Source organism: Aethalodelphis obliquidens, unplaced genomic scaffold (assembly GCF_003676395.1).
Source record: "Aethalodelphis obliquidens isolate GAN/ISIS:26980383/991018 unplaced genomic scaffold, ASM367639v1 scaffold74, whole genome shotgun sequence".
NCBI lineage: Eukaryota > Metazoa > Chordata > Mammalia > Artiodactyla > Delphinidae > Aethalodelphis > Aethalodelphis obliquidens.
The window spans coordinates 1732241-1758672 of record NW_020838018.1 but is presented as its reverse complement, the minus strand read 5'-3'; the positions used below and the strand labels follow the sequence as shown (position 1 = coordinate 1758672).

Below are 26432 nucleotides of genomic sequence, written 5' to 3'. Positions count from 1 at the left end.
GTAGTATCAATATTTTGAGGCTATTTAATTATGTGTAGCTGAGCGTCAGGCCAGTTGTTTTCATTTGCTATTTATTAGTTTCCCTTTTCTTTATTTCCTCGTTTGGGAGCTGTGTCTTAGGAACCGTCCGCTCCACTCTTTCAGGCTCAGTGGTCCTGAGCGAGGTGTGCTTGCAGGGCTGGAGCTGTCTTGTGCAGAATTCCAGGCAGTGTGTGTGCTTGGAGAGCCTCTATCCTGTGTGCATCTTTCTTCAACAGTGGGAAATTAGAAGAGCAGAAGTGTGACCTCCTAACCCTTCAATAAAATCAGAGCTTGGTGACAGATGGAAAGCCAAGTTTAAAATTGACTCTGGGATGGTCAAAAAGAAGAAGTAGCTCCTTAAGAAATAGTGTCAATACATTTATATTACTCCTAAATAGCTCATCCTTAAATTCCTCATATTCCTAAATAGCTATTGATGCAATTACCAAGTAAGTGAAAAAGTCATTTGTTTCTCTGCTTTTTAAGTTTGTGGTGGTTATATCCTTGGAAAATGCTTGGGTTAAGGGGTGTAATCACTGAAATAGATTTTTTTAAAGGCTTTGAGGTAAATGACTTTTTTCTGAATAAGAAAATCCTAAATAGTTATATTCTCTATAAACCTCACTTGTGGATGATTAAATACACATAGACAAGAGTTTGATGGGAGGGAGAGGGAACCACAGTGGTCAGCAGTTTAAGGTGTCTGGCCTGCAGTCTCCTGGGAGGTCACAAGGTTACACTGCGAAGAGGTCACGCTGCCTGAAGGTCATGTTCCTAGGAGGTCACGCTGCCGGGTTTGGAACTCAGCTGGGCTGGAGGGAGCGGAGCAGGACGGAAGTCAGGCCACAGCACTGGTAGAGCACAGTGGCTCTGGGGCCTCACACTTGGTGGCAGCCTCCACCCAAAGGTGCCTGAGTTCTGGCCTCGGCTGGGGCCTGTCCACTGTGGCAGCAGACCCATGCATGGCCCTAGTGAGACAGCCACGCACTAAAAGGAGACCAGATGCTCAGGGTGTGTCCAAGCTCAGAAATACCTAATATGTTCTCCCCCCACCTCGCCCTCCCCAGAGGTGCAGCTGGTGCAGTTTCACGAGCCGGGCATCTTCAACTACTCGTCCTTGCTGCTGAGTGAGGACAAGGACACTTTGTACGTGGGCGCCCGGGAAGCCGTGTTTGCCTTGAACGCACACAATATCTCCAAGAAGCAACATGAGGTATGGTGTGGGCTCCCCGCTCCCCTGCTGTCTGGGCCACACACCCTTTCCAGTGTTTTCTCCTCAGAGCCACACACCGGCCTCCTCCTGGGATGTCAGGCCCTCTCTTGGCTGTGGAGCCTGCTTACCCCAGTGGCCAGCCCCACGGACGTCCTGTGCGTCTAGCGAGCAGCCTTCCTGTCCACCAGGGCTGAGGGCGCTGTCATACTGAAGCTTCTTTCCCGCCCTGTGTCTACCAAGCCCCATCTCAGGGTGTCTCCTGGCAGCCTCCATCCTCCCCAGGCTGGCAGTTCACCCAGCGGTCACCCTCTTTTTATCTTGGATTTTTGAACATTTTATTACGGAAAATCTCAGGCACACACGGGAGCAGAGGGAGTGATATGATGAACCCTGTACCCGTCGAGGCTCCCGCAGGCCGGGGGTTCACCCCCATCCTCCCATCCACGTCTTCCTCCTCTGCTCCCTCTGGGAGGCTTTGCAAATCCCAAACACATGTTCTTCATCTGCACATGTTTCCCTGATCATCTCCTAAAGGAAGGGACTCCTTTTTTCAAAATAACCAAACTATCGTTATTGCATCCCCCAAATTAATTTCATCAAATAGTGTTCAAATTTCACGGACTCTCTCATAAATGATGTTTGACTATTCAGTTTGATCGGGTTGAACTCAGGCCGTCTGTGTGGCCAGGCACTCTGTCCGTCGTGGAGTCTCCATTCCTAGGAGCCGCCCTGGGTCTGCTTGGCTGGGAGAGCCACTCGCGATCCTGTCTGGCCCCCAGCCCCGGTCTGGCTCCTGTGAGAGGCCGGACCCTCCACCCAGGCGGGCGTCCTCCTCCTGGCCCTTGACCGTCGCAGTCTGGAGCACGTCAAGGGTTGCAGAATGGGATGTCCCGCCTCTACCTTTCCTTCTCCATCTGTGAGCTGGAATACTGTCAGTGACGGGGAAATGCCCGTTGCCAGCTATTCACATCTCCCGAGGCCAGTTCCTTTGGACATGGCAGGATCAGTGCTTGAAATCTTCGCCTTTATTTACTAGTTTTCCAAATAATGAGTAAGTTCTCCCCAAAGGGAGACAGTGGGTTTTTGGACTGTTTTTGGTTTTTTAGTATGACCATGACTCGTGGATTTAAACGTGTTTGAAGTGCCTCAAGCCATTGTAGCCAATGCTCAGTCTGTCCCCTCCTGGCCTCTGGCAGCCTCTCCTCTGCTCCTGAATCCTTAGACACCACCCTAGTGGTTGGTGTAATTTTCTGGTTCTCTGGAATCAAGCCAGCCCATGCTCACCTTGTGCCTTTTCTGCCCCAGATCTCTTATTTTTTTGTTTCATTTTGTGTTAGTCTCCAGAGTCAGGCATAGTACTTAATTTCTGTTTCACGTAAACGAGATTCTGGTTATTACCCCTTGAAAATAAAGTGTTTGGAACAGTAAGCACTTAGAGCAGAGGGTTGCCAAGGGCCTGCCCTGCTCAGCCCCTAGTCCCTGTGTTCATTGAATCCCCTTCCTCTGAGCCTTACTCTCCTTTCCAACAACTCAGGCTAACACTGCCTTTCAGAATCTCGTCTTGGGAGCATCGTGGTTCCACCGTGTGCTTGTGCCGACCTGCAGGTGCTCAGTCAGAGCCACCGTTGCTCTGTTAATGCCATCACTGTGGGTAACCGAGAGGCTTTAGGCTCTGTAGACGTAAAAGAGGGAAAAAAGTGAAAGGACTACAGCCAAGCTTCAGTGAAAACGCCATGATCAAGGGCCTGTCAGAGTTCATGCTCCTGTGTCCTTATGCACTGCCTGTAGATAATGATGAAATTGTCTACATTTTAATTTCTAAAGGAAGTTGCTATTGGAAATGGGACTTTGTTCTGCTTTCACGTGTCCTGATTAGCACTTCCATTTCTCTGAAAACACATTGCTAGGGGATTCACTTCACTGCCATGGCGAAGCACCGTGTACTTCCTGACCTCTGAGTGCCCTACGGCCAGCTTTGATTCTCTGGGAGGAAATATATTTTGGCATCAATCCTGGAATATCACACGGGCAGATGGGGCATCTTGGGGACAGTGAGGCAGGAGCGTGGGAGCCTTCTGTGATGCAGCGCTGTTGCTCCCTGTCCTCTGGAGGGTGCGGGGCTGAGGCATCTGCCAGCCTGGCTCGTCCACCTGGTGTGGAAGAAGCAGGAGCACAGATCTCAGTGGGAAGACATCTGACCTGAGGGAGCCCTGTGGCTTCATCACTTTCACCTCCTACCATCACATAAAATTTAAAGCATCATAACCCTGCTGTTCCACTGATAAAGTAAACGTCAAGACATTTTACTAGACTCAAGAATCAGTTTTGAAGGGATGAGAAAACCCACTTGATGTTTGAAAATGCCTGCAGTTTAGGGAATTCCCTGGCAGTGCAGTGGTTAGGATTCTGCGCTTCCACTGAAGGGGGCACAGGTTCAATCCCTAGTCAGGGAACTAAAGTTCCACATGCCACGCAGTGCGACCAAAAAAAAAAAAAGAAAAGAAAATGCCTGCAGTTTATTTTCCTGATAAATAATTGAATCCTCCCCACTTGCAGTCACTTAATATTTGCAGTTTTTTTCAGTGAATAGCAGTCATCTGGGAGCCGCCTTCCAGGCCCCCTGGCTGCAGCATGAGGATCACAGAACTTTCATGAAGCCCCGTTGCTCACGGGTCCCAGCGTCTGCTCTCTGAGCCTCGCTTTGCAATCTGAGATATTAATGTCTTGGGAAATACCTGTGCTCTAAACACCACCATGTGCTTTGTAAACTGTATGTTTTTTATACCAGTATCTCCTTCTAAAGGGGGAACATGCACTGAAATGGACTCTCGTTTTTCCTCACAGGCATATTGGAAGGTCTCGGAAGATAAAAAAGCAAAATGCGCGGAAAAGGGGAAATCAAAACAGGTAATTTCTTTTGCAAGCTTCAGAGCCCACCCAGGCCTGTCTTACTTGTTTGACTCTCCCGAACGCCCCGACTTCTGTGGTGCAGCCCAGGCAGGTTGCCCCACCCTCAGGATGCTGCCAGGCTTGCTCACGTCATCGCGACTCATCCTGCAGGTTACCTCCCTGTTCCTGAGTGGCGAGCCTGGGGCTCTCAGTGCAAGTGCCAAACATACTAGGCTTTAGAAAATTACTTTAAAGTTTATCTGAATTGAATTTATTCAAATGGCCTGAAACTTTGACTACAGAAAACGATGTCTGGTGCCTGCTGGCCTAAAGGTGTACAGTGCAGGGTTCATGCCTTCCCTGAGCTCCAGTGGCCTGGAGGGGTTGCTGTAGGATTTCTGGATTGCTGGCAGCATCTGTGCCTTGAGATACTGCTCCTTCGCTAGGAGATACTGGGCATCTCAGTGTGGTGGCCGTCCGGGAAGCGCTGGGCTGAGTGTCCATCCATCTCCCTCCAGAGCTCTGGGTTATGGCTACCACCCACTTGGGCTACCCTGCCCCTAACTGGTGCTGGGCCGTTGTCGGAGTCTTGGAATACAAGCGCCCCGTCTTCCTTGGTAGTTGGTTAAGACAGCTGGGTTATAGTCAATTTCAGTAGTTGTTGGCTAATTTCAAAGCAATTAAAATTAAAAAAAACAAAAACAGAAAAAATGTTTTGGCTAAACTTTTTTAGCAAAGTACTAAACACTTTCACCAAAGTCACTAAATTCGAAATGAGGGAAAATGCAGGCATTGCGATGTAATAACAGGTGTCGCAGGGAGTTGTCTTAGAGCTAAATTAGAACAGGCACTTTGGCCAGCCCCACGTGGAGGCCATACAGCGGACAAGGGTCCCTCCCAGTTCTTTCAGGGACGATGAATTACTTCCAACCAGTTTCAAAACAATCGCGGCAAAAAAAAAAAAACCTTTCCCGAGTGGAGATAATTTCAGATGCTAGCACATATAATCCAAGTACATTTCAGCCTAAAATAGTGGGTGGGTTCTTCAGTGGCATCTGGTTTTCCTGCAGGGCCTTTCTGATGTGGAGCCGGGCTCGGAGCCCCTCATTAGTCCTGCCTCTCCCCTGAGCTAGGCGGGCCGGACACACCCCTCTCCTGAGAAGCACTGCTTCCAGTTGTGCACATTGGGGCGTCGAGGGTGGGGTCCCCCAGAGAAAGGGAAGGTGGAGGGAACTCTGCACAGCACACACCCCCTCGGGCCTGCCAACACAATGAACGGTCTGTGTGTTCAGTGAGAGTGAATGCGTGTTTCCCTGTGCCAGGTGTCCAGTAAGGTTTGAGGTCAGCTTTCATTGCTTTTTGGCTGATACGCTTTTGCTGAGTATAAATCAGTGACTGAGGTGAAATCTGTTTGGCACTTGACAGCGGCCTGTGGACCCTGCAGAGGCAGAAGCACTCTGGCCAGCTGCAGATTTAGGTTTGTGCAGGGGTGGAGCCGGGTCTCCGGGAGCCTGCTCCCACTGTGCCAGGCAGGGCAGGGCTAGCCTGTGCAGATGGATGGCACCTGAGGCCCGAGGTGGAAGGGTGGCAGCGAATTCACAGTCGGATTGGTCATCAGTGAGCCGTGAGGAGCTGCTGTCGGGCATGTGCTTGGCTGGTTCGTGCTATGCAGTGAGCAGCCTGGACAGCTGGGATCATGGAGGGCGTCCGGTGGAGCCTGCACGGTGGCTGACCCGTGCATTTCTCTTCCTTGTAGACAGAATGCCTTAACTACATCCGAGTGCTGCAGCCCCTCAGCGCCAGTGCCCTTTACGTGTGCGGGACCAATGCGTTCCAGCCAGCCTGTGACCACCTGGTAAGGCCGCGCAGGTCCCCTGGTCAGTAGTTAAAGCAGCGTGTGGGGCTCGAGGCAGCAGCAAGTGGTCTCCACTCTGCAGTCTGGGAGGATTTTCTCCTGCCAGCTGTGTGGGGATGGGGGTGGCCCATGGCTCCGCAGAAGGCCTCTGCCCACTCACCGGCCTCCTTTAAGCCTTCCAGTCTGTAAACCACCGTGATTGAGGGCATGACTGGGTGCAGGACTTACAGGACCGCTGGCCCATAGTGCAGAGCGGGCAGTGGGGGGACCTTCTGGGAAGGCCCGTGTTGACAGAGAGGAAGCATCAATGTGCCCTGATCCAGCATCTTGCCTATTTCTCCTTGTCACATTTTGTATTTTGTGAGGGAGCCCTGGCTATGACATGGGCCCTGGTCAAGTAGAAAACTCAGGACTTCTGCTCTTGGATCCCTTGTTCTTGGTTCATATATGTTACGGACTAAGTGTTTGTGTCTCCCCAAATTCCATATGTTGAAGCCCTAATTCTCCAAATGTGATGGTATTTGGAAATGCAGCCCATGAGGAAGTAATTAAGGTTAAACGAGGTCATGAAGCCGGGGTCCTGATAGGATGATGGCCTTATAAGAAGAGGAAGAGACACCAGAGCTCTCGAGCTCTCTCCCTCTGTCACGTGAGGTCACAGCAAGAAGGTGGCTGTCCGCAAGCCAGGAAGAGGTTTCTCACCAGGAACCAGCCATGCTGGCACCCTAATCTCGGACTTCCAGCCCCCAGAACCATGAGGCAGGAACATGTGTGGTTGCAGCTCCCCCGACCCCTGTCTGTGGTCGTCATGGCAGCCCGGGCTCACTACAACGGTGTCTGCTGCTCTGGTCTTGGGGCACCACGTTCAGTGTTGGCTGTTGGGGTACAAGTTGCCCACTGATAGACAGTTCTGGAATTCTTCCCTCTGAGGAGTGACAAAACAGTGCCAGTTTGCTGAGCGGTTATAGAAGCAGGACCCATCTCTCCGTCACCTGCATCATGTCCTTGACTCTCCTTGAGCCTCGTCAGTTGTCAGTAGGGTCCTTTGGAGGGGGCCCCTGACTCTTACACCGCCCTCCCACCACTCCTGATTCCCTTGCTGACGGTAGCCGGAAGGAGAGAGCGGATTAGACAGCAGCATCTCTCTGGGAGATACTCTTTTTATTCAGATAATCTGATGAGCCATTTATAACAACCACAAAGAGGGAGGAGTGTTTTAAATGCACTTGAGGATCGATAATGAAGCACATTTTCTAGTGTTTGTCCCTATTTAGTGAGTAACTGTCAAGTGTGAAGTATGCTAAAGTGGAAAGCTTAGTTTGCTAGAACCCTAAATTCATTGGAATTAAAAAAATGTTTTCCAAGCTTGAGTCCGAGATACATGACAGGACAAAGTATGGGCGAAGTAAGGACTGCTTCGAAAACCTTGTATCCGCACACAGAGCCCTGGGGTGGGGTCTATACATAGGGTGGGTCTGCCGGGCTGTCTGTGTCCACAGACTCCGGCGACAGAGGTTGGGATCGGGGTAGGGGGTGCATCTAGGTGTTGAGATCTTCAGTCCTCATAGACAGACTTAGTTTCTTTTTCCGTAGGTCACATTAGTCATATTAGAAACATTTTGCACGTGAAAGGATTTCCTGGCTAAACTCTATAGTTAGAAGCTTAAGGTATGGAATTTAAACTTAAATTCCATGGGCATGTCAGTTGTTGAGGTAAGGGAATCATATGTTTCATTTAAATCTAGACCTATATTTTTTCCCAATATTTAAAAAAAATTTCAAGCCGACAGAAAAGTTGATCACACACACGTGTTCTAACCACACAGATTGCATGGTTGGGAGCGTCCGTATGTGTGCACAGGTGTGAGCACACCCATGACCCCTAAATGCTGTCACATGCCTCAGAATAATGACATTTTCCTACAGTAATGCCGGGTTTGTCATTATATCTAAGGAGATATACAATAATTCTCTAATGTCATCTAACCTCCAGTCCCTGTTCAGATTTCCCCAAACATCTTCTTGAAATGCAGTCAGTGAATCACATCAAGTGGGGTGCACTGTCACCCCAGTTCACACCTCCTAACCTAAGAGGTGAAAAGTCTGTGTATTGTTTCCACCAGCCTGTTAGAAATGTAACTGCATCTTTCCCATGCCCCTGAGTCCTCTCTGCTCCGTCTGTGACATGTTTCCCTCGCTCTGACAGACAGCAGGGCTGCCCATCCACCCATCGCAGTTTGGGTGTCCGTCTTCTTAAGCTTCGCCAGGCTTTCAGGTGGAAAATGGTACCGCACTTTCATTGCCTTGTGCTTCCTGGGTTGCTGGCAGCTCAGGCATCCTTTCTTGTCTGTGCTGCCGGATAGGTTTCTTCTTCTCTAACTTGCTGTGCTTTGACTGTTTTCCTCCTGGAAATGCTTTATTACTCATTTGTACAAGCTTCTTGTATATTCAGGGATGGAAATGCCTCATCTGTCATTTTGCGGGCATTTCCCCCGCTTTGTCACTGTCAATTTCTGTCTCATTCTTCTGTGGACAGACGCTTCCCAGTGCTTCGTGTACTGGATCTGTCCATTTTTTCCCTTACTTGGCTTTGGACTGTCTTGTCAGGTGAGGAGAGATTATCCCAAGACTGAAATTGTCACCCATACTTTCTGTTAGTGCAGCACGGTTCTGTTTTTAATATTTAAATCATCGATCCACCTGGAGTGTGTTTCGATGGGTGGAATGAGGTAGAGATTCCGCTCCTTTTTTCCTGTTACCTGTTTATTGGATAGCCTGGTCCCCCGCTGCTTTGAAGGCATCTTTGTTGATATTAAAGTTCTGCACATGGCCTTCCAGTCCCTTCCGGAGCACATCCTGTGTTTGGTTTTCCCTGGCTGTTCTATGACCCTAGAGCCATCAGCATTGCTGTCTCTGTCCTATAGGAGAGTCAACTGAGGCTCCAAGATCTGGAGGCTCTCTCGAGGGTATCAGAGGGTGCCAAGGCACCAGTGTCCAGACCTGGGACCAGGTGGTAGACCGTGCATGTGCTCTCTCCTCTGTCCCCCCAGAAGAGTGAGTCTGTAAATTAAATGGTCCCACAAAGATATATTATGACTACAGAAGTTCAGACATTTTATGACACTCTTTCTTTTCATTCAATTATAGAACTTAACATCCTTTAAATTTCTGGGCAAAAATGAAGACGGCAAAGGAAGGTGTCCCTTTGACCCAGCACAAAGCTACACGTCCGTCATGGTTGGTGAGTCCTGCTCTCAGGGTCTGTCCCTGGCTTAGCTCTGCTGGACCCCCAGGAGGTCCCGTTCCTCCTCCTCCACAGGGGTCTCCCTCTGCTTCGTTCCCATATTCAGTATCCTCACAGAAGGTACAGGAGCCTCTCCACAGACCCGCTGATACAAGCTTTTGAATTCATTGTTCAGTAGGATAACCAGCCACCTCCACAGTCCTCAGGTTAGATTTGTAGGAAGAGATTATCTTATATCTGTCCTTTGTGCAAATCATCTGGATTACTCGGCCACGTTGAGTTAATGCTCCTGTTCGAGGGACGTTTGTGACTGAGCCATGACCTGCCTTGGAACGGCCTTGTACACCCAAGGCGAGCAGGCCAGGAGCCTTGTGTGCACCCACTGTTGTGTTTGTTATTTTACTGGATGCAGGAGTTACTTGCGTTGTGTTACTTATTGCCCCTAACAGTTTAACATGGAGCCTAAAATTACCCATGTCAGAGAAACAAAACAGAAGACTCAGGAAGCAGAAACACGCACCCAGAAGCAGGGCGATAGTCTCTCCGCTTCCTGGGAGGACTTGTGTTAGCTTGGGAGGAGAATGTGGTGCTGAGCGTCTGTCCCCGACACTCGCGTTGATTCCCTTTTCCTCTTTCCGCCCAAAGATGGAGAGCTTTATTCTGGGACGTCGTATAACTTCTTGGGAAGCGAACCCATCATCTCCCGAAATTCTTCCCACAGTCCTCTGAGAACGGAGTATGCAATTCCTTGGCTGAACGGTAAGAAGCAGGTGGCATCATGGAAGGTGTGTTTCTGCTCGGGGCGGCTTCCTCGCCGGCAGAGCCCTCACTCCAGTTCTCCTTTTGCCGGCTCCCAGCCTCACAGGAGGGCATCTGCGGCTCACCCTCCTCCGTCCCGGGGCTCACGTCAGCCCCAGTGCAGTAGGGGCGCTTCTGGAACTGCCGGGGGCTCCACAGCCAGCATCCACGGGCTTCTTTGCTTTCTTCTCTGCTAAGAGAGCGCTATTTCAAGCCTGCCTTTACCCCTTCTGGAAAACGGATGTGGGAGGCTCAGAATGGCGAGCTCAGGCTTGTTACATCAGCATGTGATATTATACCATTATGTCTGGACATCATGTGTCCATGTTGGATTCACGGTCCAGATGGCTCACAGAGATGCTCGCAGGGGACTTTTCTCGTGGGCATCGGCCAGCCAGCCAGAGCCTTGGGGCACCTGGATCTGGTGGTCAGCAGTTTGTCTCTTTTAGGCACGTGCTGTTTAAACTGGCAAATGCATATCTTCCAGTGGGTCTCCAGGCTATGGTGGGATCAAGCTCCCTGGGGCCCCCAGGCTGCCTGCCAGTTGGGAGGCCCAGCCCTCAGTTGTTGGGCTGGACCGGGAGGCTGTGCTTCAAAACCCCCATCTCGGGCATCTCCTTAGGCCAAGGAAGGCAAGATGGGCACCGTCACCATTCCCGGGCCCTGGCGTTTGATTGGGGTGTGGTGTGGACACCCTCCAACATCCTCGATAGGGGGTGCCCGGGCCCTCGGTGTGCATAGGCATAACCAGAGCGTCTGTTCCCTGCAGAGCCCAGCTTCGTGTTTGCTGACGTGATAGGAGAGAGCCCGGAGGGCGGGGACGACGGGGACGACAAGGTCTACTTCTTCTTCACAGAGGTGTCTGTGGAGTACGAGTTCGTCTTCAAGCTGATGATCCCACGGGTAGCGAGGGTCTGCAAGGTGAGCCCAGCACCCCCTCTTCTCTTTGGTCCCAGCCCTCAGTGAGAGCGTGTCGCCCAGGCTCCACACTTCTTCCGAGAAGTCCATTTCCCGACCACTTTATTCTTCCACACTACAGATGTCAGTGTGGACGGGCCGAGGGCTCGGGCCTCTGTCCTCCCTGTGGGCCTCCCTGGAGACCACAGGGGCGCCTGCCCCGTGTGTGATGATGACTGTCCTCAGGGCTCTGATCTTAACACACCTCCCTCAAACCTCCCCCAGTTTATAAAAAGTTAGTTTTTCTATACTGTGTTAACCAAATTCTGTTGGAATTGGGGTTTTTCCATTCCAACATAAAGATGAGGAGGGTTGCATTTTCACTGTGTCCAGAATAAGTGAGGATACATCAATTTCATGTTCTGCATCCAATTGTAAGAGTTTTGGTATTTCTCTCCAGACCAAGTCATGTCAGGGGTGTTTCACGATTGCTGCTTGGTGGGCAGTTCACTAAAAAGTGTTTTGGAGGACCTGGCAGGACCAGAGCACCTCAGCAGATAACTTGGGGGCTGGAAGGAAGTGAAGATTTGATCTCCCACAAGGAGCGCCTTTTGGGGGAGACCACGCGTACACACATTGGCTTGAGACAGATTGGGGAGCCTGTGCGTCCACCAGCCCCTGGCTCTGCCAGTCACTCTTGGACGGGTCGTGAGTCTGGAGATGCACATGAGCCAAAGGGCCAAAGCAGTGAACATGTGCAAGGATGGCGGGGGTCTGCTGCATGACACAGAGTGTGGGCAGAGTCGAACAGTTGTTCTAGCTGCAGTTGGGAGACTGGTCGTCGAGAGGGTTTTGTTGGTGTGGTTTTGTGCTTCAATCGATGACCCGAGCTGGCACGAAGGGAGTTGCTGGCGTCACTAGTAGTCTGCAGCCAGCTTTCCTTTTCAGCCTTGGCTTCCTTTCATTCAGGCAGAGCTGCTCTGGGCCCAAGTACATCACTTATCACCTGCTCACAGGGGAAGTTTGCCCTCCTCCTACCACACGTGTCTTTGGGGTTACAGGGGGATCAGGGCGGCCTGAGGACCTTACAGAAGAAGTGGACCTCTTTCCTGAAGGCCAGGCTGATCTGCTCCCGGCCGGACAGCAACCTCGTCTTCAATGTGCTGCGAGACGTCTTTGTCCTCAGGTCTCCCGGCCTGAAGGAGCCCATGTTCTATGGGGTCTTCACCCCACAGCTGTGAGTGCCTGGGTGGGTGGGTTGGGGGTGTTTTCACTGCACTTCCCGATTCAGGGCAGTCACGTCGCCCCCTCCTCCCCAGGAACAACGTGGGGCTCTCGGCCGTGTGCGCCTACAACCTGTCCACAGCCGAGGCAGTCTTCTCCCGTGGGAAGTACATGCAGAGCGCCACGGTGGAGCAGTCGCACACCAAGTGGGTGCGCTACAACGGGGCCGTGCCCACACCGCGGCCCGGGGCGGTAAGTGGACTGGGCTCTCTCCACGGGGAACGGGCGTCCACCCGGGACTGGGAGGGGCCGTGGGCACACTCTCCTTTTCCTGGCTTCTTCTCATCGGTGTGTTGTGTAACAGCTGTGGCTACGAACTGCCCGAACAAGAAAGCTCTTCTGGCTGGCACCAGCTGTTCTGTGGGATTAACATTGCGTAATAAAATTAGAGCTTTTTCATTTTCTGTTTCTTGCAGAGAAACACACGATTTCTTAGCAAAGGGATGAGCGATACTCTCCATTTGTTAATATGAGTCACATTTTTTTTCTCCTAAAAGTAGTGAATGTTATGTAGAAATCAGTGTGGGTGTCTAGGCCGATGGGGCTGCATCCGTTTATTACGTGACTGGTGAGCTGGGCCGTGTACATGGCCCATGGTGGGGTTGTGACCTGGGAGAGTGGCCTGGTGCTTGGAGCTCACTCCCCCAGGATGGTCCCCCTCTCTGGGGTACGTCTCTGCTAACACAGGTCAGTTCCTTTCATGCGTATCTTTAAGCAAAAGGTGTTCACCTGTGGTCGTGAATGTTGGTTTACGCACATCAAGAACTAGGATGGGAAAAAGAATCCTTTGTGCTCTTGACCTTTATGCTATTTATATCTAGAATTGGACTATTTTTAGCCATTTTTCGAGGCTTCTCTTCTGGGAGAGAGGTGGAATGATAAGTGTGGATTTTTCAATTTCAGAAGTGTGATATGCTTTTTTCATCTATGAATGGATGAAAGTTACTTCATTGACTATGTATCATGAGACCCAATTGTGTCTTGTGGACAAAAAGACAGTTGCATTTCCTCCCTGCTTTATAACTGTGTCTTCAGATTCCTGGGGAAAGATCACCTCAGTGTTTCCATTTTTTCAAGAAATCCACTGTGTAGTCCTAAGTTCGTCACCTTGGGGAAGCCTCCCCTCTTGTGCGGAGCGTGCGCCATGTGCCCGTGCACCCCGCAGTAACGGGTGGTCTGCTCCCTTCAGTGCATCAACCGGGAGGCGCGTGCGGCCAACTTCTCCAGCTCCCTCAACCTACCAGACAAGACTCTGCAGTTTGTCAAAGACCACCCTCTGATGGATGACTCCGTGACCCCGATAGACAACAGGCCCCGGCTGATCAAGAGTGACGTGAACTACACGCAGATTGTGGTGGACAGGACCTGGGCCCTGGATGGGACGGTCCATGACGTCATGTTTGTTAGCACAGGTGGGTCCTGGGCCCTGGGTAAGAACGTGGGTGAATCCAGCTAATTTCTGCCGCCCGGAACCAGCATCTCCCCCAGGTGCCTGAGTGGTTTGTTAGGGCGTGGAAGCGTTTCTGAGAAGTCACCACACCTGGATGGCTTCAGATCTCTGTGACCATCAGAACACCTGGGGCGCTGGTTAAAAATGCGAGTCCTGGCCCAGATCTAGAAATTCAGGTGTGGTAGGTCTGGGCGGTGCAAAGGGAGGCTGCTGAGAGCCGGCACGTGGGCACGTCCTGCTTCCCTGCCTGACACCTGTCCTGACCTGCCGTGGGAGACACACCTTTCCTGGTGGTCCGTAGACTCCGACACAAGTCTTCTGGAATGGTCTTGGTAGCCAGGCACAGCAGCAGCTGGCGGGCTCTGTGGTCAGCTCTGGGTGCTGCCCAGCCACCAGCCTCCCCTGCCTGGGGCTCCTGGCACAAGGATGGCACCCTCAGAGGCCAGTGCAGCCCAAGAACCATGTCACGTTTGTTTGGAGGACACAGTGTCAACTACTCTGATGAGAGGTATTGAAGTCAGCAAAGGGCTGTTTATTTTTCAGATAAAAATGGGATAACCCATGTCAGTCCAGTTGTTTATTTTGCTGATGGCTTTTCCTTTTCCGTGTCTAATGCAAAAACATCTGTTTCTAAGCCTCCTACTGGGGGAAGGAGTGGGAGGCAGAAGGGTGACCATTGGCTGCGTGGCTGACAGTGCCAGCACCGTCCTCTCCTCCTGGGGAGTAACCTGCAGCTTTGACCTTGCAGACCGGGGTGCCCTGCACAAAGCCATCAGCCTTGAGAACAATGTCCACATCATTGAGGAGACACAGCTCTTCCAGGACTTCGAGCCCGTCCAGACCCTGCTGCTGTCCTCCAAGAAGGTAAAGTGACTGGGTGGCCGGCTGGATGGCCCCACATCTCGGTGCCCACAGGCTGGGTCAGGCTGCGCCAGGCAGGCCCCGTCGTCCATCTGGCCTAGAGGAGCCGACCTTCAGGCTCTTATAGAAAGTCCTTCCATGAGCTGTGGGGTATGGGGTGGAGGGAAGGCAAACTGTGTCCTAAAAGTTGCAGAACCTCACTGAGTTGTTGGGACCAATGTACGATGCTATCGGGGGGCTCACTGGCCTGTGAAAACACTTCTTGTGCCGGAACTTGGTGAGGTAAGACCCAGTTGGCGGGGGTGCCCTCCGTGCACCTTCCTCATCTGCACAGAAAAGCGTCCTCTGAGTAACGACGCGCCGTGTCTGTAAAGCCCCGTTTCATGAGGCGCTGTCTCGTTCACCAGGGCCGGCCTGCTTTGTCCGTAAAGGGCCAAGAGTGAATGTTGTAGGCTCTGATGCCCGTGCTGTTGCAGTTTGAGAGCAGCCGTGGGCAGTCCGGAAGCAAGTGAGCCCTGTTATCTTCTACCAAATCCTCATTTACAGGCACTGAGCTTTGCAGTTCGTGGAATTTTCATATGTCACAAAATATTATTATTTTGATTTTTCTTCAACCGTTTGAAAATGTGAGACCCGCTATTAGTTGATGGGCTGTATAGAAACAGCCAGCAGGCTGGATTTGCCCTGTGGTCCACAGGCTGTCCCCTGCTGTACATCCAAAGTGGCCTTTGGGAAGTGTGCCACCCGGTTTACAGCCGGGGTGGGGAGTGAAGAGCAGAGCTCAGGCCGGGCACCAGGTGACCTCGTCCATGTCCTGGCTCCAGGTGCGTGACTGTGAGCCTGGGTGGACCAGTCCTGCCTCGGTTTCCTCATCTATACGGTGAGGGACGGCAGACCCTGGGACTGTCCCAGCCCTGCCCTGTGACTCCCCATGCTGTGACCCTTGGGCTGACAGGCTCTGGTCAGCATCAGAAATTGGTAGCCTGGCCATACATCGAATTCCCCTCCACTGCAGGCCCACCCATCGCTTGGCCTCTCCCACCTGCACCCTGTTTGCAAAGCCTCGCTTGGAAGCACCAAGCCAGGCTGTCCTTGCTTCGCATGGCGTCGCCCTGTTGCTGAGATTTTCCCTTTTGACCCGTGACACTCCTGGGCCATCCTCTCTTCACGTTGGAAAGAGGTTGTTCCTCCAGCCCCTCAGAGCATCCTCCCTGCCCTGGCTCCAGGTAGGGGCCTCCACCCGGATCGTGGGGCCCAGGCTCACTCCTCCCTGGGCTGTGGGCAGTAGGAAGGGGGTCCCGATAGCCAGGCGAGAAAGAAAAGAAGGCGACCTCTTGGTCAGATGCGTATTTGCAAACTCCACACACAGTCTTTCGTCCTCTCCCCGGCATCATGAGCTTGAGGAGTTGGATCTGGTTTTCAGACTCCTGTAGCAGGGTCACTTCCCCTCTTGGCCGCCGCAGTGTGTGTTTTCTTGCTCCAGTTCTAAAAGGGAAGGAAGACGAAGTAGCCTAATGGGGTTAGGCTACCAGACATCTGTACCTCTCGGGTGGGTGCTTTTGGCCCCCTTTCCCCCAGGCCCACCTGCATCGTTGGTGAAACAGGGAAACCCAGGAGCCCTTCTGGCCGCTGCCACGTTGCTCAGGTGCTTCAGCCCGGCTGGAGCAAGCACGCTTAGAGCCTCCAGATGGTCTAGTACTCATCAGAACCAAGGCCAGGCCCCCAGTGCAGACAGGGCTCGGTTCTGCTCCACGACATCACTCACAGACCCAGCTGGCCCTGCCATCCTGAACCCAAGTCTTCCAGGGCATGTGGGTACTGATCCCATGGGAGGGATGGGGGAGGGAGAAGGGAGGGAGGGGGCAGTACCACCTGTGGGAAGTCTGACAGGTGAGTCCTGTGCTCACCTGCCTGAGGTCAGGATTGGTCATATGGCCGGGGGCTAGCCATGCAGGGAGTGAGTTGCCTGTTCCCACAGGAGCCTCCACTGTGCTGGGATGTGGTTCAGGTGCCCATGGGGTCCCACACCTTCTCCTGGGCTAGTGGGCTCAGGGTGGCTTCAGAATGCTGTCCGTGCTGCCGTGGCAGCAGGAAGCGGCTGTTTAGGGTAAAAAGACACCTGCTCCCCCCTCCCCATTCCCCACCAGCAGCCTCTTCTGGGTCGATCATGCCTGGCTCTCAATGCAGAAAACTGACGAGCAGCTGCCACAGGGCTGGGGGAGCACAGGAAGTGCTACCAGGGAGGGGGGTCCCTGGTCACTACCTGCTCTCCCCTGACAAGTGCATTTGTTTTTTGTTTTTATTGTGGTAAGTGTACATCATATAAATTGTACCATGTTAATTATTTTTGAGTGTACACTTTAGCACCATTAAGTACATTCACATAGCGCAACCCTCATCCTCACCCATCTCCAGCACTTCATCTTACAAAACTGAAACCCCAAACCCATTAAACACTGACTCCCCGCTTCCTCCCATTCCCCAGCCCCTGGCACCCACCATTCCCCTTCCCGTCTGTGTGTGTTTGACTACTCTAAGAACCTCGTGTTGATATAAGTGGAATCCTACAACATTTGTCCTTTTGTGAGTAGCTTATTTCACTCAGCATAATGTCTTAAAGGTTCATCCATGTCTGTCCTTCCTTTTCAGGGCTGAATAGTATTCCATCCCACGCATCCACCACGTCTGGTTTATTCACCCACTGGTGGACACTTGGGTTGCCTCTCCCCCTGCTGCATGAACAGCCGTGTTCTCCAGTCTCTTGTGCGTACATGGCAGGCATGCTCTGGGCCCATGGAGCAGGCTGAGTGTGGTTTTCCCGGGCACGCTCTTTGATGGTCAGATGCCCCCTGTACAGCAAAGGTGGGAGCTCCTCCAGCTCTGGCCATGTCCACCCACAATCACCCACCTGTGTGTACAGAGACCAAGATGTGACTGAGAGAGCCTGGTGCTGCAGCTGAGGGCACAGTCACCCAGCAGGAGGGCACCTGGGCACGTGCGCACTCAGCCGATCTCACAGGTGCCGGGTGGTACCTGGCCGGCTTGTTTTCTCTCACGGAAGAGCTGGGGTGAATAGTACAGGGGTCCTGTGGCCCTTCCCCAGCGCGCCTGCCTAACCGAGGAGGCCCGCTGGCACAGCGCCTGCACTCACCTCCACACGCCCGATCCGCGCGTTCCCACGACCTGCTTTTTGACTCCAGGGCCCCCCGTGGCCTCCCTTGGTGTCTGTCTGACGGCTCCCGTCTGCCCTTATCTTGGCGACCTTCACACATCTGGAGAGAACTGATCGGCGTTTTGTGGAACGCCCCTCGGTTTGGGCATATCTGATGTTTTCTCGCGTTGAAATTGGGGTTGAGCATTTGGGGAGATGACCACTGTCTCGGGGACACGGATTCAATGACTTCTCAGAGTTACTCGGTTTCTCCTTCCACGTTGTCCCCACACCGTGTGGTCAGTGGATCCAGTCCACCTGGTCGGGGGTGGGGGGCGGCGGGGAGCTAAGCCCCAGCTCCTGGAAGGAGGAGTTGAAGAATTTGGGGGCCGTGTTCAGCCCCCACGGCAGCTGACACTTACTTGTGGGTGACCTTGAGGCTACTCAGACACCCGGCTGCCTCTCGCCCACTGACTTGCATGTCCACCCATGGGCCTTGCCTGCAGCGCTTGCTGCTGTGGGATCTCAAGCCACTTTTCTGTTCCCTTCCCGTCCACATTCGTTGGAATTGGGGAGGCCCTGCCCTGTTGGGGAGCGAGGGCTGGAGGCTGAGCAGGCTGTGGTGTGAGGAGGGTGCATGAGTGTCCGAGCCCTCTCCAGGGCCCCTCCATAGGACCCCACTGAAGTTGCCCACTTGGCCGGTCTCCCCAGGAAATTTTTCCTCACCTCTGAGCCGTGTGATCCCAACTGTGATACAGGGTGTCGTCCTGATTCCTTCTTACGAATATGGGCTCACCTGGCCTCATCTGCCCGGGTCTCTGCCGACATGGACAGGCTGGCACTGGGCTTGACTCTCTCTGCCACCTGCCATCACAGTTTGACTCTGTTGCACAGGGGACTGCCCTGTCTTGGCTGTGCTCACACACGGTGAGTCTGTGACCCCTGGGCCTTCAAGGCATCACAGGCCAGGAGATCTGATGTAATGCCAGGGCCTTTGCACTCCAGCCGGACTCTGAAATTAATTCAGAACATGTCCTCAGAGGATAGAGGCTGTGTTTTAAATACTAAGCTCTGTGGAAACTTGGGAATCTTTTGACATTAACCAACGGCTTTTCTAGAGTGTCAGGGTGAGACAGAGGCTTATCAGCAAAGGAGAGAGAAAATGCCGTATGTGAATTGCCAGCCCTGGGTCTGCTGCTGGACTTCAGGTGGACTCCTTGGGGGAGCCCTCGTTCTAGCTGAGTCCCGTGAGGAAATCAGCCTGCCCCAACTGCCCGTGCGCCCGGCTCCCTACCAGTGCTGCGGGCGCCGGCGGCATCAGCCTGAGGGTGGAGACGTCCCAGGCCCAGCATTCCAAAACACGGAGGAGCCTGCTTTGCTCTCTGCTTCTGAGAGTGGCTGTCCATTTCCCCAGCCGCGTTCATTTCTCGTAAACGTAGATGCGTGAGAAATGAATGCCTCCTCACTTGTTTACTAGAGCTCTGTTCACTCTCCACCTGTGTCCACTGCGGCCCCGCTGGATTCACACACTGACACGGGCCGTCTGTGTGCTGGTGCTCACGTGTTGCACGAGATGGGCTTTGGAGGCTGTGCCCTTTGGCCTCTGGTCTAGTGAGGCTGGGAGGGCAGTCGGGAGTGTCAGGCTAGTGGGTCTTCTTGCACACAGAGGAGGCAGAGGAGGTGCAGAGATGCACTGCTGGTGGGTAGGATGAAGGTGGGTGCTCGGACGGGGGAGGGGAGGGATTTGGAGCAAGGCCCAGCACACTCTGAGTTAGCCCGTGGATTCCGTCCAAAATCCACCCGTCTGTCACGATGCTGCAGTGCAGATTTGTCTTGGATCTAACCTGGCCTCGTTCCGCTTCCTCCTCCAGAAGCTCGGGACGAAGCTTTGTCATCACTCCCCATGAGCTAGAGAAGCACCTGGCGCGTTGAGGGCTGCCCCCACCCAGTGCCCACCGTTCTCATCTGTTTCACACCCACAGGGCAGAAGGTTTGTCTATGCCGGTTCCAACTCGGGCGTGGTGCAGGCCCCCGTGGCCTTCTGTGGAAAACATGGCACCTGCGAGGACTGCGTGCTGGCCCGGGATCCCTACTGCGCCTGGAGCCCGGCCGCGGCCGCCTGCATCGCCCTGTACCAGACCGATGGCCCCAGCAGGTACCAGCCCCACTGCATGCAGGCGCTCCGCCCAGCCCCATGGCGTCAAGCGCATGCACTGTGTAACCTGTGCCCGGTTGTCTTGCAGGGGTTTGATTCAGGAAATGAGTGGGGATGCGTCCGCTTGCCCCGGTAAGTTGCTCGTCCTCGCTGCCTTCTCTTCAGGGACGGCCAGGTCACGTAACCATTTCATGATGCTTTGCTGGTGTGGCATTTCGTACATTTTGTTTTTCTTTCTCTACTTGGAACAGAGGTCAAGTAATCTCGTGGCAGACCCCGTGATGTTTCTCTGTCCCTTTTATCACAGAACAGGATGTTGAAGCCACGCAGAGTGTATTTGTGTACTGGAAGGCACTCTCCATCCCAAACTGTGACATCTGCTCTTGGGATGCATCCTCTCTTCTGCTTAGCTTGGGGCGCGTTAAACAAAACCTACACCTCTCGTGAACAGGAGGGAGGAACTCATGAGAGATTAGGGGGATCCCACCCCTGCCAGGAGGTCAGGCATGTCCCAGCTGAAGGCAGGCGTGCCCTGGGCCCCTGCCCTCCCATCCCTAACCCGCTCGCTAGCTGGCATCAGTTAAGACAAGTTTAGGAGGAGGGCGCCAAGGCCCACCGAACGGCTAGCACACCCGGCAGCCGCTAGCAGAAGCCCATTGTTTGATTCAGCGCCGCCACCAGAAGGCACAGCTGACCGCTGCCCAGCCTCCCCGGCCTGGGGAGTTTTCTCCTGGGAAATCAGGGTGCGAAACAGGATTTCTTCTGCTCAGAGTTGGCTTCAATTTCTTTGTCCCCAAGGGCTGCCATTGGGGTCTTAATCTTTGCTTTTCCGTCACGCATGTCTTTATCTCCTTGCTGTTCTGGAAGATTCCATGTTGCTCCACAGGGTGAAACTCTTGTGTCCTCTTGTGCGTGTTAACCTAGTTTTGAAAGAAGTATCGAGCAGGGTTGTTGATGCTGTGCACGTTTATTTTGATGTTCCAGATAAAATTAAAGAAAGTTACCTGCAGCATTTTTTCAAGCATGGTGGCACAGCAGAACTCAAATGCTCCCAAAAGTCCAACCTGGCCCGGGTGGTGTGGAAGTTCCAGAATGGCGTGCTCAAGGCCGAAAGCCCCAAGTACAGCCTGGTGGGCAGGAAGAACTTGCTCATCTTCAACCTGTCAGAAGGAGACAGTGGGGTGTACCAGTGCCTGTCTGAGGAGAGGGTCAAGAACAAGACAGTCCTGCAGGTGGTGGCCAAGCACGTTCTGGAGGTCAAGGTGGTCCCTCGAACTCCGGTGGCCTCCACCTCGCCGGTCACACGGACAGAAGGTAGTAGGATCACCTCCAAAGTGTCAGCGGGGCCCACCCAAGGCTCCTTTCCCCAGACCCCAGCCTTGCAGGTCACCACTCCCAGTGCCATCGCCCTGCCCTCCAGCCCCGAGGGGCCCACCAGCATGTCCTGTGAACCAAAGATTGTCATCAACACGGTCCCCCAGGTCCACTCGGAGAAGACAATGTATCTCAAGTCCAGTGACAACCGTCTCCTCATGTTTCTCTTCCTCTTCTTCTTCGTCCTCTTCCTCTGCCTCTTCACCTACAACTGCTATAAGGGCTACTTGCCCGGACAGTGTTTAAAGTTCCGCTCAGCCATGCTCCTCGGGAAGAAGCAGCCCACGTCGGACTTCTCGGATTGCGAGCAGAGTGTGAAGGAGACGCTGGTGGAGCAGGGCAGCTTCTCCCAGCAGAACGGGGGGCAGCCCAAGCCGGCCCTGGACACTGGCTATGAGACAGAGCAGGACACCATGGCCAGCAGGCTGCCCACTGACCGGGAGGACTCGCAGAAGATCGACGAGCTCCCAGTCAGGGACCGGCCATTCGACGTCAAGTGCGAGCTGAAGTTTGCCGACTCGGACGCGGACGGGGACTGAGGCACCCGCTGCTCCCCGGGAGGTCTTTGTGTTACCAGTTCAGTCCCCCGTCCAGTGCTGCGTAGGTAGCCATCGTCAGCAAACCTCAGTCTTCTGTGTCTTTTCTCTTGGGTCGCGCTTGTGACTTGGTTTCTCTTTGTCCTTTCGGAAAACGGCGAGCGTCGCGGCCGGCCTGCTGGTCGGTGGGGCCCTTGGAGTCATGCCTGCAAGCTTGCCCGAGGCCACTCTGCGGCGGGAAGACGGCTGGGCCGCCACTGGCCCGGGAAGAGTTGGGCCATGAGCATCCCCTCCTTGTAGCAGCCACTGAAAGAGAATTTAATTCCAGATTGGAAATGACGTTTTAGTTTATCAGATTGGTAACTTATCGCTTGTTGTCCAGGTTGGCACGAACCATTTCTTCCACATAATTACTTTTTAGGATTTTTGCTTTAATTCTGTTGGCGTGTTGGGTCGTTCATTTTTTAAATTACTAAAGCAGATGTATTAATATTTGGAAGATGTACATCTTCTGAATTTTGTTGTATATTAGGGTAAAGGTATGGCTTATGTTGCTTAAGATTCTCAGGGATAATCTTACTTTTGCTAAATGCATTCTTTTCTGCTTTTAGAAATGTAGACAAAACCATGTCTTGAGAACATGTCCTTTTTTTTTTTTTTTAAATGTTCCTTAAGGGAAGCATCATTTTCAGAGAGACTTTTTTTCTGTACCTTTTTTTTAACTCTTGTTTTAACTCTTTTGAGGAGAAGGCTGTGGAGGACTGTCTCACAACACCGGGCAGGGTTTGGAGGGAGGGATGTGGCCCCCAGCATGCTCTGGGTGGAGCTGGGCCGGCAGAATTGAGGGGACGAGTGAGTTACAATCCAGTGCCCACGGCCACTGGTCAAAAACCTCCTGCCCAGACAGAACGTTCACCGGGACATCTTGGTCATCTGAACATCTCCTTTTTCTTTTTGCTTCCGTCTCATGCCCTCTGCCTGCCCAGACTCTCCACTTGGCCTAACCGGGCTGTCCATAACTGGAAGAGAGCAGGGCGGCCGGGGACAGCCAGGCTGGTGAGCACAGCACCCCTCCCACAGATGCCGCCGCCACGGACCTGCCAGGCCTGTCGCCCTCTTTCAAGGTGCAAGTGGGCGGCACAGTCTAACCATCACCGACGTCACGCTCCATTTCCTGCTTTCCAGACACCCACATAGAGGAGCCTTTCTTTCCGTGGCAAAGAGCAATAAACTCTGAGTGTGTGTGTGGCCTGTGTGGACAGTGTCATCTTCCAGCATGATAGGATTTGACCGTTTTGGTGTAAACATTTGTGTTTTATAAGATTTACTTCGTTTTTATTTTTCTACTTTGAATTGTATACGTTCGGAAAGTAACCGAATAAACAGAAGCTTATATCCTTGACGCGGGCGCGTGGTTCCCTGTGGCTCTCCCGCCGCCTCCCCGCGCGGCCTGGGCCCCTGTCTTTCTTGCACTTTGTTCCCCTTCTCTGGCATGCGGTGTGTTCCTGACGACTTCTGCCTCAGAGCCCTCTCTCTTTTCTGTCCTCTGTCTCGCAGCCTCATCTCCTCTGCCCTTTCCTCCTCCGGGGTCCTCTTCCCTGTCCTGTCTGGTCCCTGACTCATCTTCCTCTCCCCGAAGCCCCTGGCCGGCCTCGGGCCCGGGGCCTGACAGCCGCCTGCAGGTCACCTTGCTGCCGCCCTTCCTCAGCGACCAGGCCCAGCACGTGCATGCCCTGGGGACCTTCCACCTCTTCTGCCATGCCACAGGTGAGCGGGGCACCTGTCCAGGTGGGGGGTGGGCAGTGGGGGCCTCCTCCACGAGCACGGCCTTCCCGGCTGCACCTCTCCGGTGGTCCCCAGCAACGCTAAACTGTTACCCCGAGGCTGTTCCTGTGGACAGCAGGGCCCGACCAGTGTTTTCCTCAAAGGGCCAAACTCTTCGGCTTCTCCAGCCATGGTTTCTGTTGCAGCTACTCAGCTGTTGCCTTGTAGCTTGAAAGCTGCCGCTGCGCGGGCACCAAAGTTCATTTACAAACGGCAGCTTGCCAATTGCTGGTATATAGGGTTACTTCTTTGTCGGCTAACAATTTGGGTTTGATGTATGTGGCGTTTGGAGATTTAAAACATTAACCGTAGAGCCTCCAGAATGGGAATTGGTTTAACAACTTGCTTCAAGATGTTTAAACGCAGAAAAGATTGGGAGTCTAGCATGCCCCCTCGGATGCAGGAGGCGTTGGCACTGTGTTGGATGGCATTGGGATGGGGCGTCAGCCAAACACACGTTCCGAATGTGTCCTGGGCTTTGGGCAGCGCCCGGTGGCCCGGTCTCCCCAGGCTGCCATCTTCTAACTCATCAGTAGCCGTGGAGGGAAAGCACGTGGCACGTTCCGGGCCTGGCGGCTTGTTCTGTTTGCTCAGAGGCGAGGAATGAAGTTAGTGAGGAGGACAAGCAAATCTCATTGTTTTCCTTTTTTTGAGAATTTAAGCAAGCTGTGAGAAGCTGCTGAGTGTTATGCTGCTGCCTGATCCCCTGTGGAGTTGGCTCACAAGCCTTTGAGTGGCTCTGTCCACTTGTGACCCCGCATGTGTGGCCACTGGTGACTCCTGCCTGGACCTCAGGCAGTGGGCAGGGAAGTTGCCAGTGAAGGGGACTTTTGCAGACAGACCTGCAGGGGGCAGGTCCGTGTGGCCCCGGGTCCCCTGGGTGCTGCTCTCAGCCACTTGACTCCCTTGGGACAGGGGCCCGGGAACTGCTTCAGGCCCCCACGCCCGTCCCACAGTGGCAGGGTCCTCCACAGTCACACTGGGGAACCTCCTTGGTGGGAAGGCGGAGAGGCTCAGTGCTGGGGACACCAGGGTCCCTTGCTAGCAGACACAGGCCCTCAGGCCCCATAGCTGGGCCTGCAGGGACCCGCCCCTCAACAGAGCGGTTTCATGTCTGCACTTGGGGAACCTGCTCTTCCCGAGGGCGGCCTGCTGTTGAGGGGCAGAGTGGACGAGAGCATGTCCCTTCTGTCTGAGGCCCCACGCAGGCCTTGTCCCCAGGCTCATCCTGCCACATGTCACTGGGTTGGGTGTCCCCAGTGACACGTCCAGATCTAGGCAGGCGCTGCCCTCTTCCTCTAAACCTAGCCCAATAGCGAAAGCCGGTTCCCTGTGCAATGTGGGTGTTCAAGTGCACAGTTTAAAAAGGCAGTGTCTCTGGCCATCCCCTCCCCCGAGTCCCAGAAGGCACCAGAACTAAAGACCAAGTTTCTTGTTAGGCTGCGGCTCTGCAGAAATGTTGGCTCCTGCCTCTGCCTGCAGGCACCTCCCTGTCCAGGTTGCTCTCACGTGGCCTCGGGCTGAGTGTCACTGCAGAGCTAGGCTTAGGGAACCATCTCACAGTGGCTCAAGCTCTGGCCCAGCTAAGGCCAGGTCGGCTTCTCACGGTGGGCATGGCCTCGCGGCTGGGTGACTCGGAGGGGCTTCTCAGCTTACCGTCTTCTCTGCATCTCCAGATCATGCTGGTGGAGTGTGTGTGTGCACCTGTGTGTCTGTATGTTGATGTGTGTATGTGTGCATGTGTGTGTGTGTACATGGGTATGTGTGTGTGCTTTGCTGACATATCTGTGCACACGTGTGTGCATGTGTGTATGTTCTTGTGTGGACATGTATGCACACATCCGTGTGTGTGTATGTGTGTGTTTGTGTTTCTTTTTGGTCCAAAGCACCCTGCATGATGTGCCTTGTGGCCATGCTTCCATTCACAGGCCCTGAGTCTTGAGTATAAGGAGGACAAATTCCAGGTTCTGGGGGCGGGTCTCCTAACTGCTGGCTGTCTTCCATTTGAAAGCGATGTATGTGCACAGTGGGGAGTTAGGAAAATATTGACAAATACAGAAAAGGGGTTCTAAGCTGGAGAAATTACGAAGGCATGTAGTCATGTTTCACTTTTCTGAAGTAATCCATGCTCCTTGTGGGAAAATTAGAATAGTACAGATAAGCGAAGAAATCTCCCACTACGTGCACATGAGCACATTTACCTTTATTTTGGCTGAAAATACAGATAAAACGTACAGGCACATCTCAGAGATGTTGTGAGTTCAGTTTCAGACCCCACAATAAAGTGACTATTGCAATAAAGCAAGTTGCACAATTTTTTTGATTTCCCAATGCATCTAGAAGTTACGTTTACACTATACTGTAGTCTGTTAAGTATGCAATGACATTATGTAACCTAATTTAGAAGGACTTTATTGCTAAAAAATGCTAATCATCAAGCAAGCCTTCAGCAAGCTGAAATAGTAACATCAAAGTTCACCAACCACAGTCACCATAAAATTATAATAATAATGAAAAAGTTTAAAATGTTGTGAGAATTACCAAAATGTGACACAGAGACACTGAGCAAATGCTGTTGGAGAAATGGCGCCGATAGACTTGCCCGATGCAGGGTTGCCACACACCTTCAATTTGTAAAACACATAGTGTCTGCAAAGTGCAGTAAAGCAAGGCACAGTAAAACGAGGCAGGCCTGTACGTGTAACAGCGATTGATAATGCGTCCATATGCACGTCTGTGCAAAGCATGTGTCTGCACATGCACCGTGCGCATATATACAGACAGAAATAGACCTATATAATTTTTTAACAAACGTAGAACTTCTCTTTACCCTAACGGCCCTGCCCTCATTCCTGATACAACTATTTTTCTATGTCAGAG

The 26432-nt window shown here is 53.0% G+C and overlaps 1 protein-coding gene across 12 annotated transcripts in view; it reads left to right on the top strand.

The window, feature by feature from the left end:
- SEMA4D (semaphorin 4D) overlaps nt 1–23130 on the top strand; it is a 105178-nt gene extending 82048 nt beyond the window's left edge. For 10 of the 12 annotated variants that reach the window (XM_027091988.1, XM_027091995.1, XM_027091992.1 and 7 more), the window contains 13 exons: nt 1089–1234; nt 4079–4141; nt 5880–5978; nt 9126–9219; nt 9868–9981; nt 10790–10941; nt 11979–12154; nt 12237–12393; nt 13391–13613; nt 14400–14515; nt 19646–19818; nt 19907–19950; nt 20803–23130. In XM_027091988.1, coding sequence (XP_026947789.1) covers nt 1089–1234; nt 4079–4141; nt 5880–5978; nt 9126–9219; nt 9868–9981; nt 10790–10941; nt 11979–12154; nt 12237–12393; nt 13391–13613; nt 14400–14515; nt 19646–19818; nt 19907–19950; nt 20803–21731 — 2486 coding nt within the window. In that variant the 3' untranslated portion in view covers nt 21732–23130. Of the gene's footprint in view, nt 1–1088; nt 1235–4078; nt 4142–5877; nt 5979–8902; nt 9033–9125; nt 9220–9867; nt 9982–10789; nt 10942–11978; nt 12155–12236; nt 12394–13390; nt 13614–14399; nt 14516–19645; nt 19819–19906; nt 19951–20802 lie in introns of those variants that run through there. The other 2 variants (XM_027091998.1, XM_027091999.1) reach the window with 2 other exon arrangements.
- The last annotated feature ends 3302 nt before the right edge of the window (nt 23131–26432 follow it).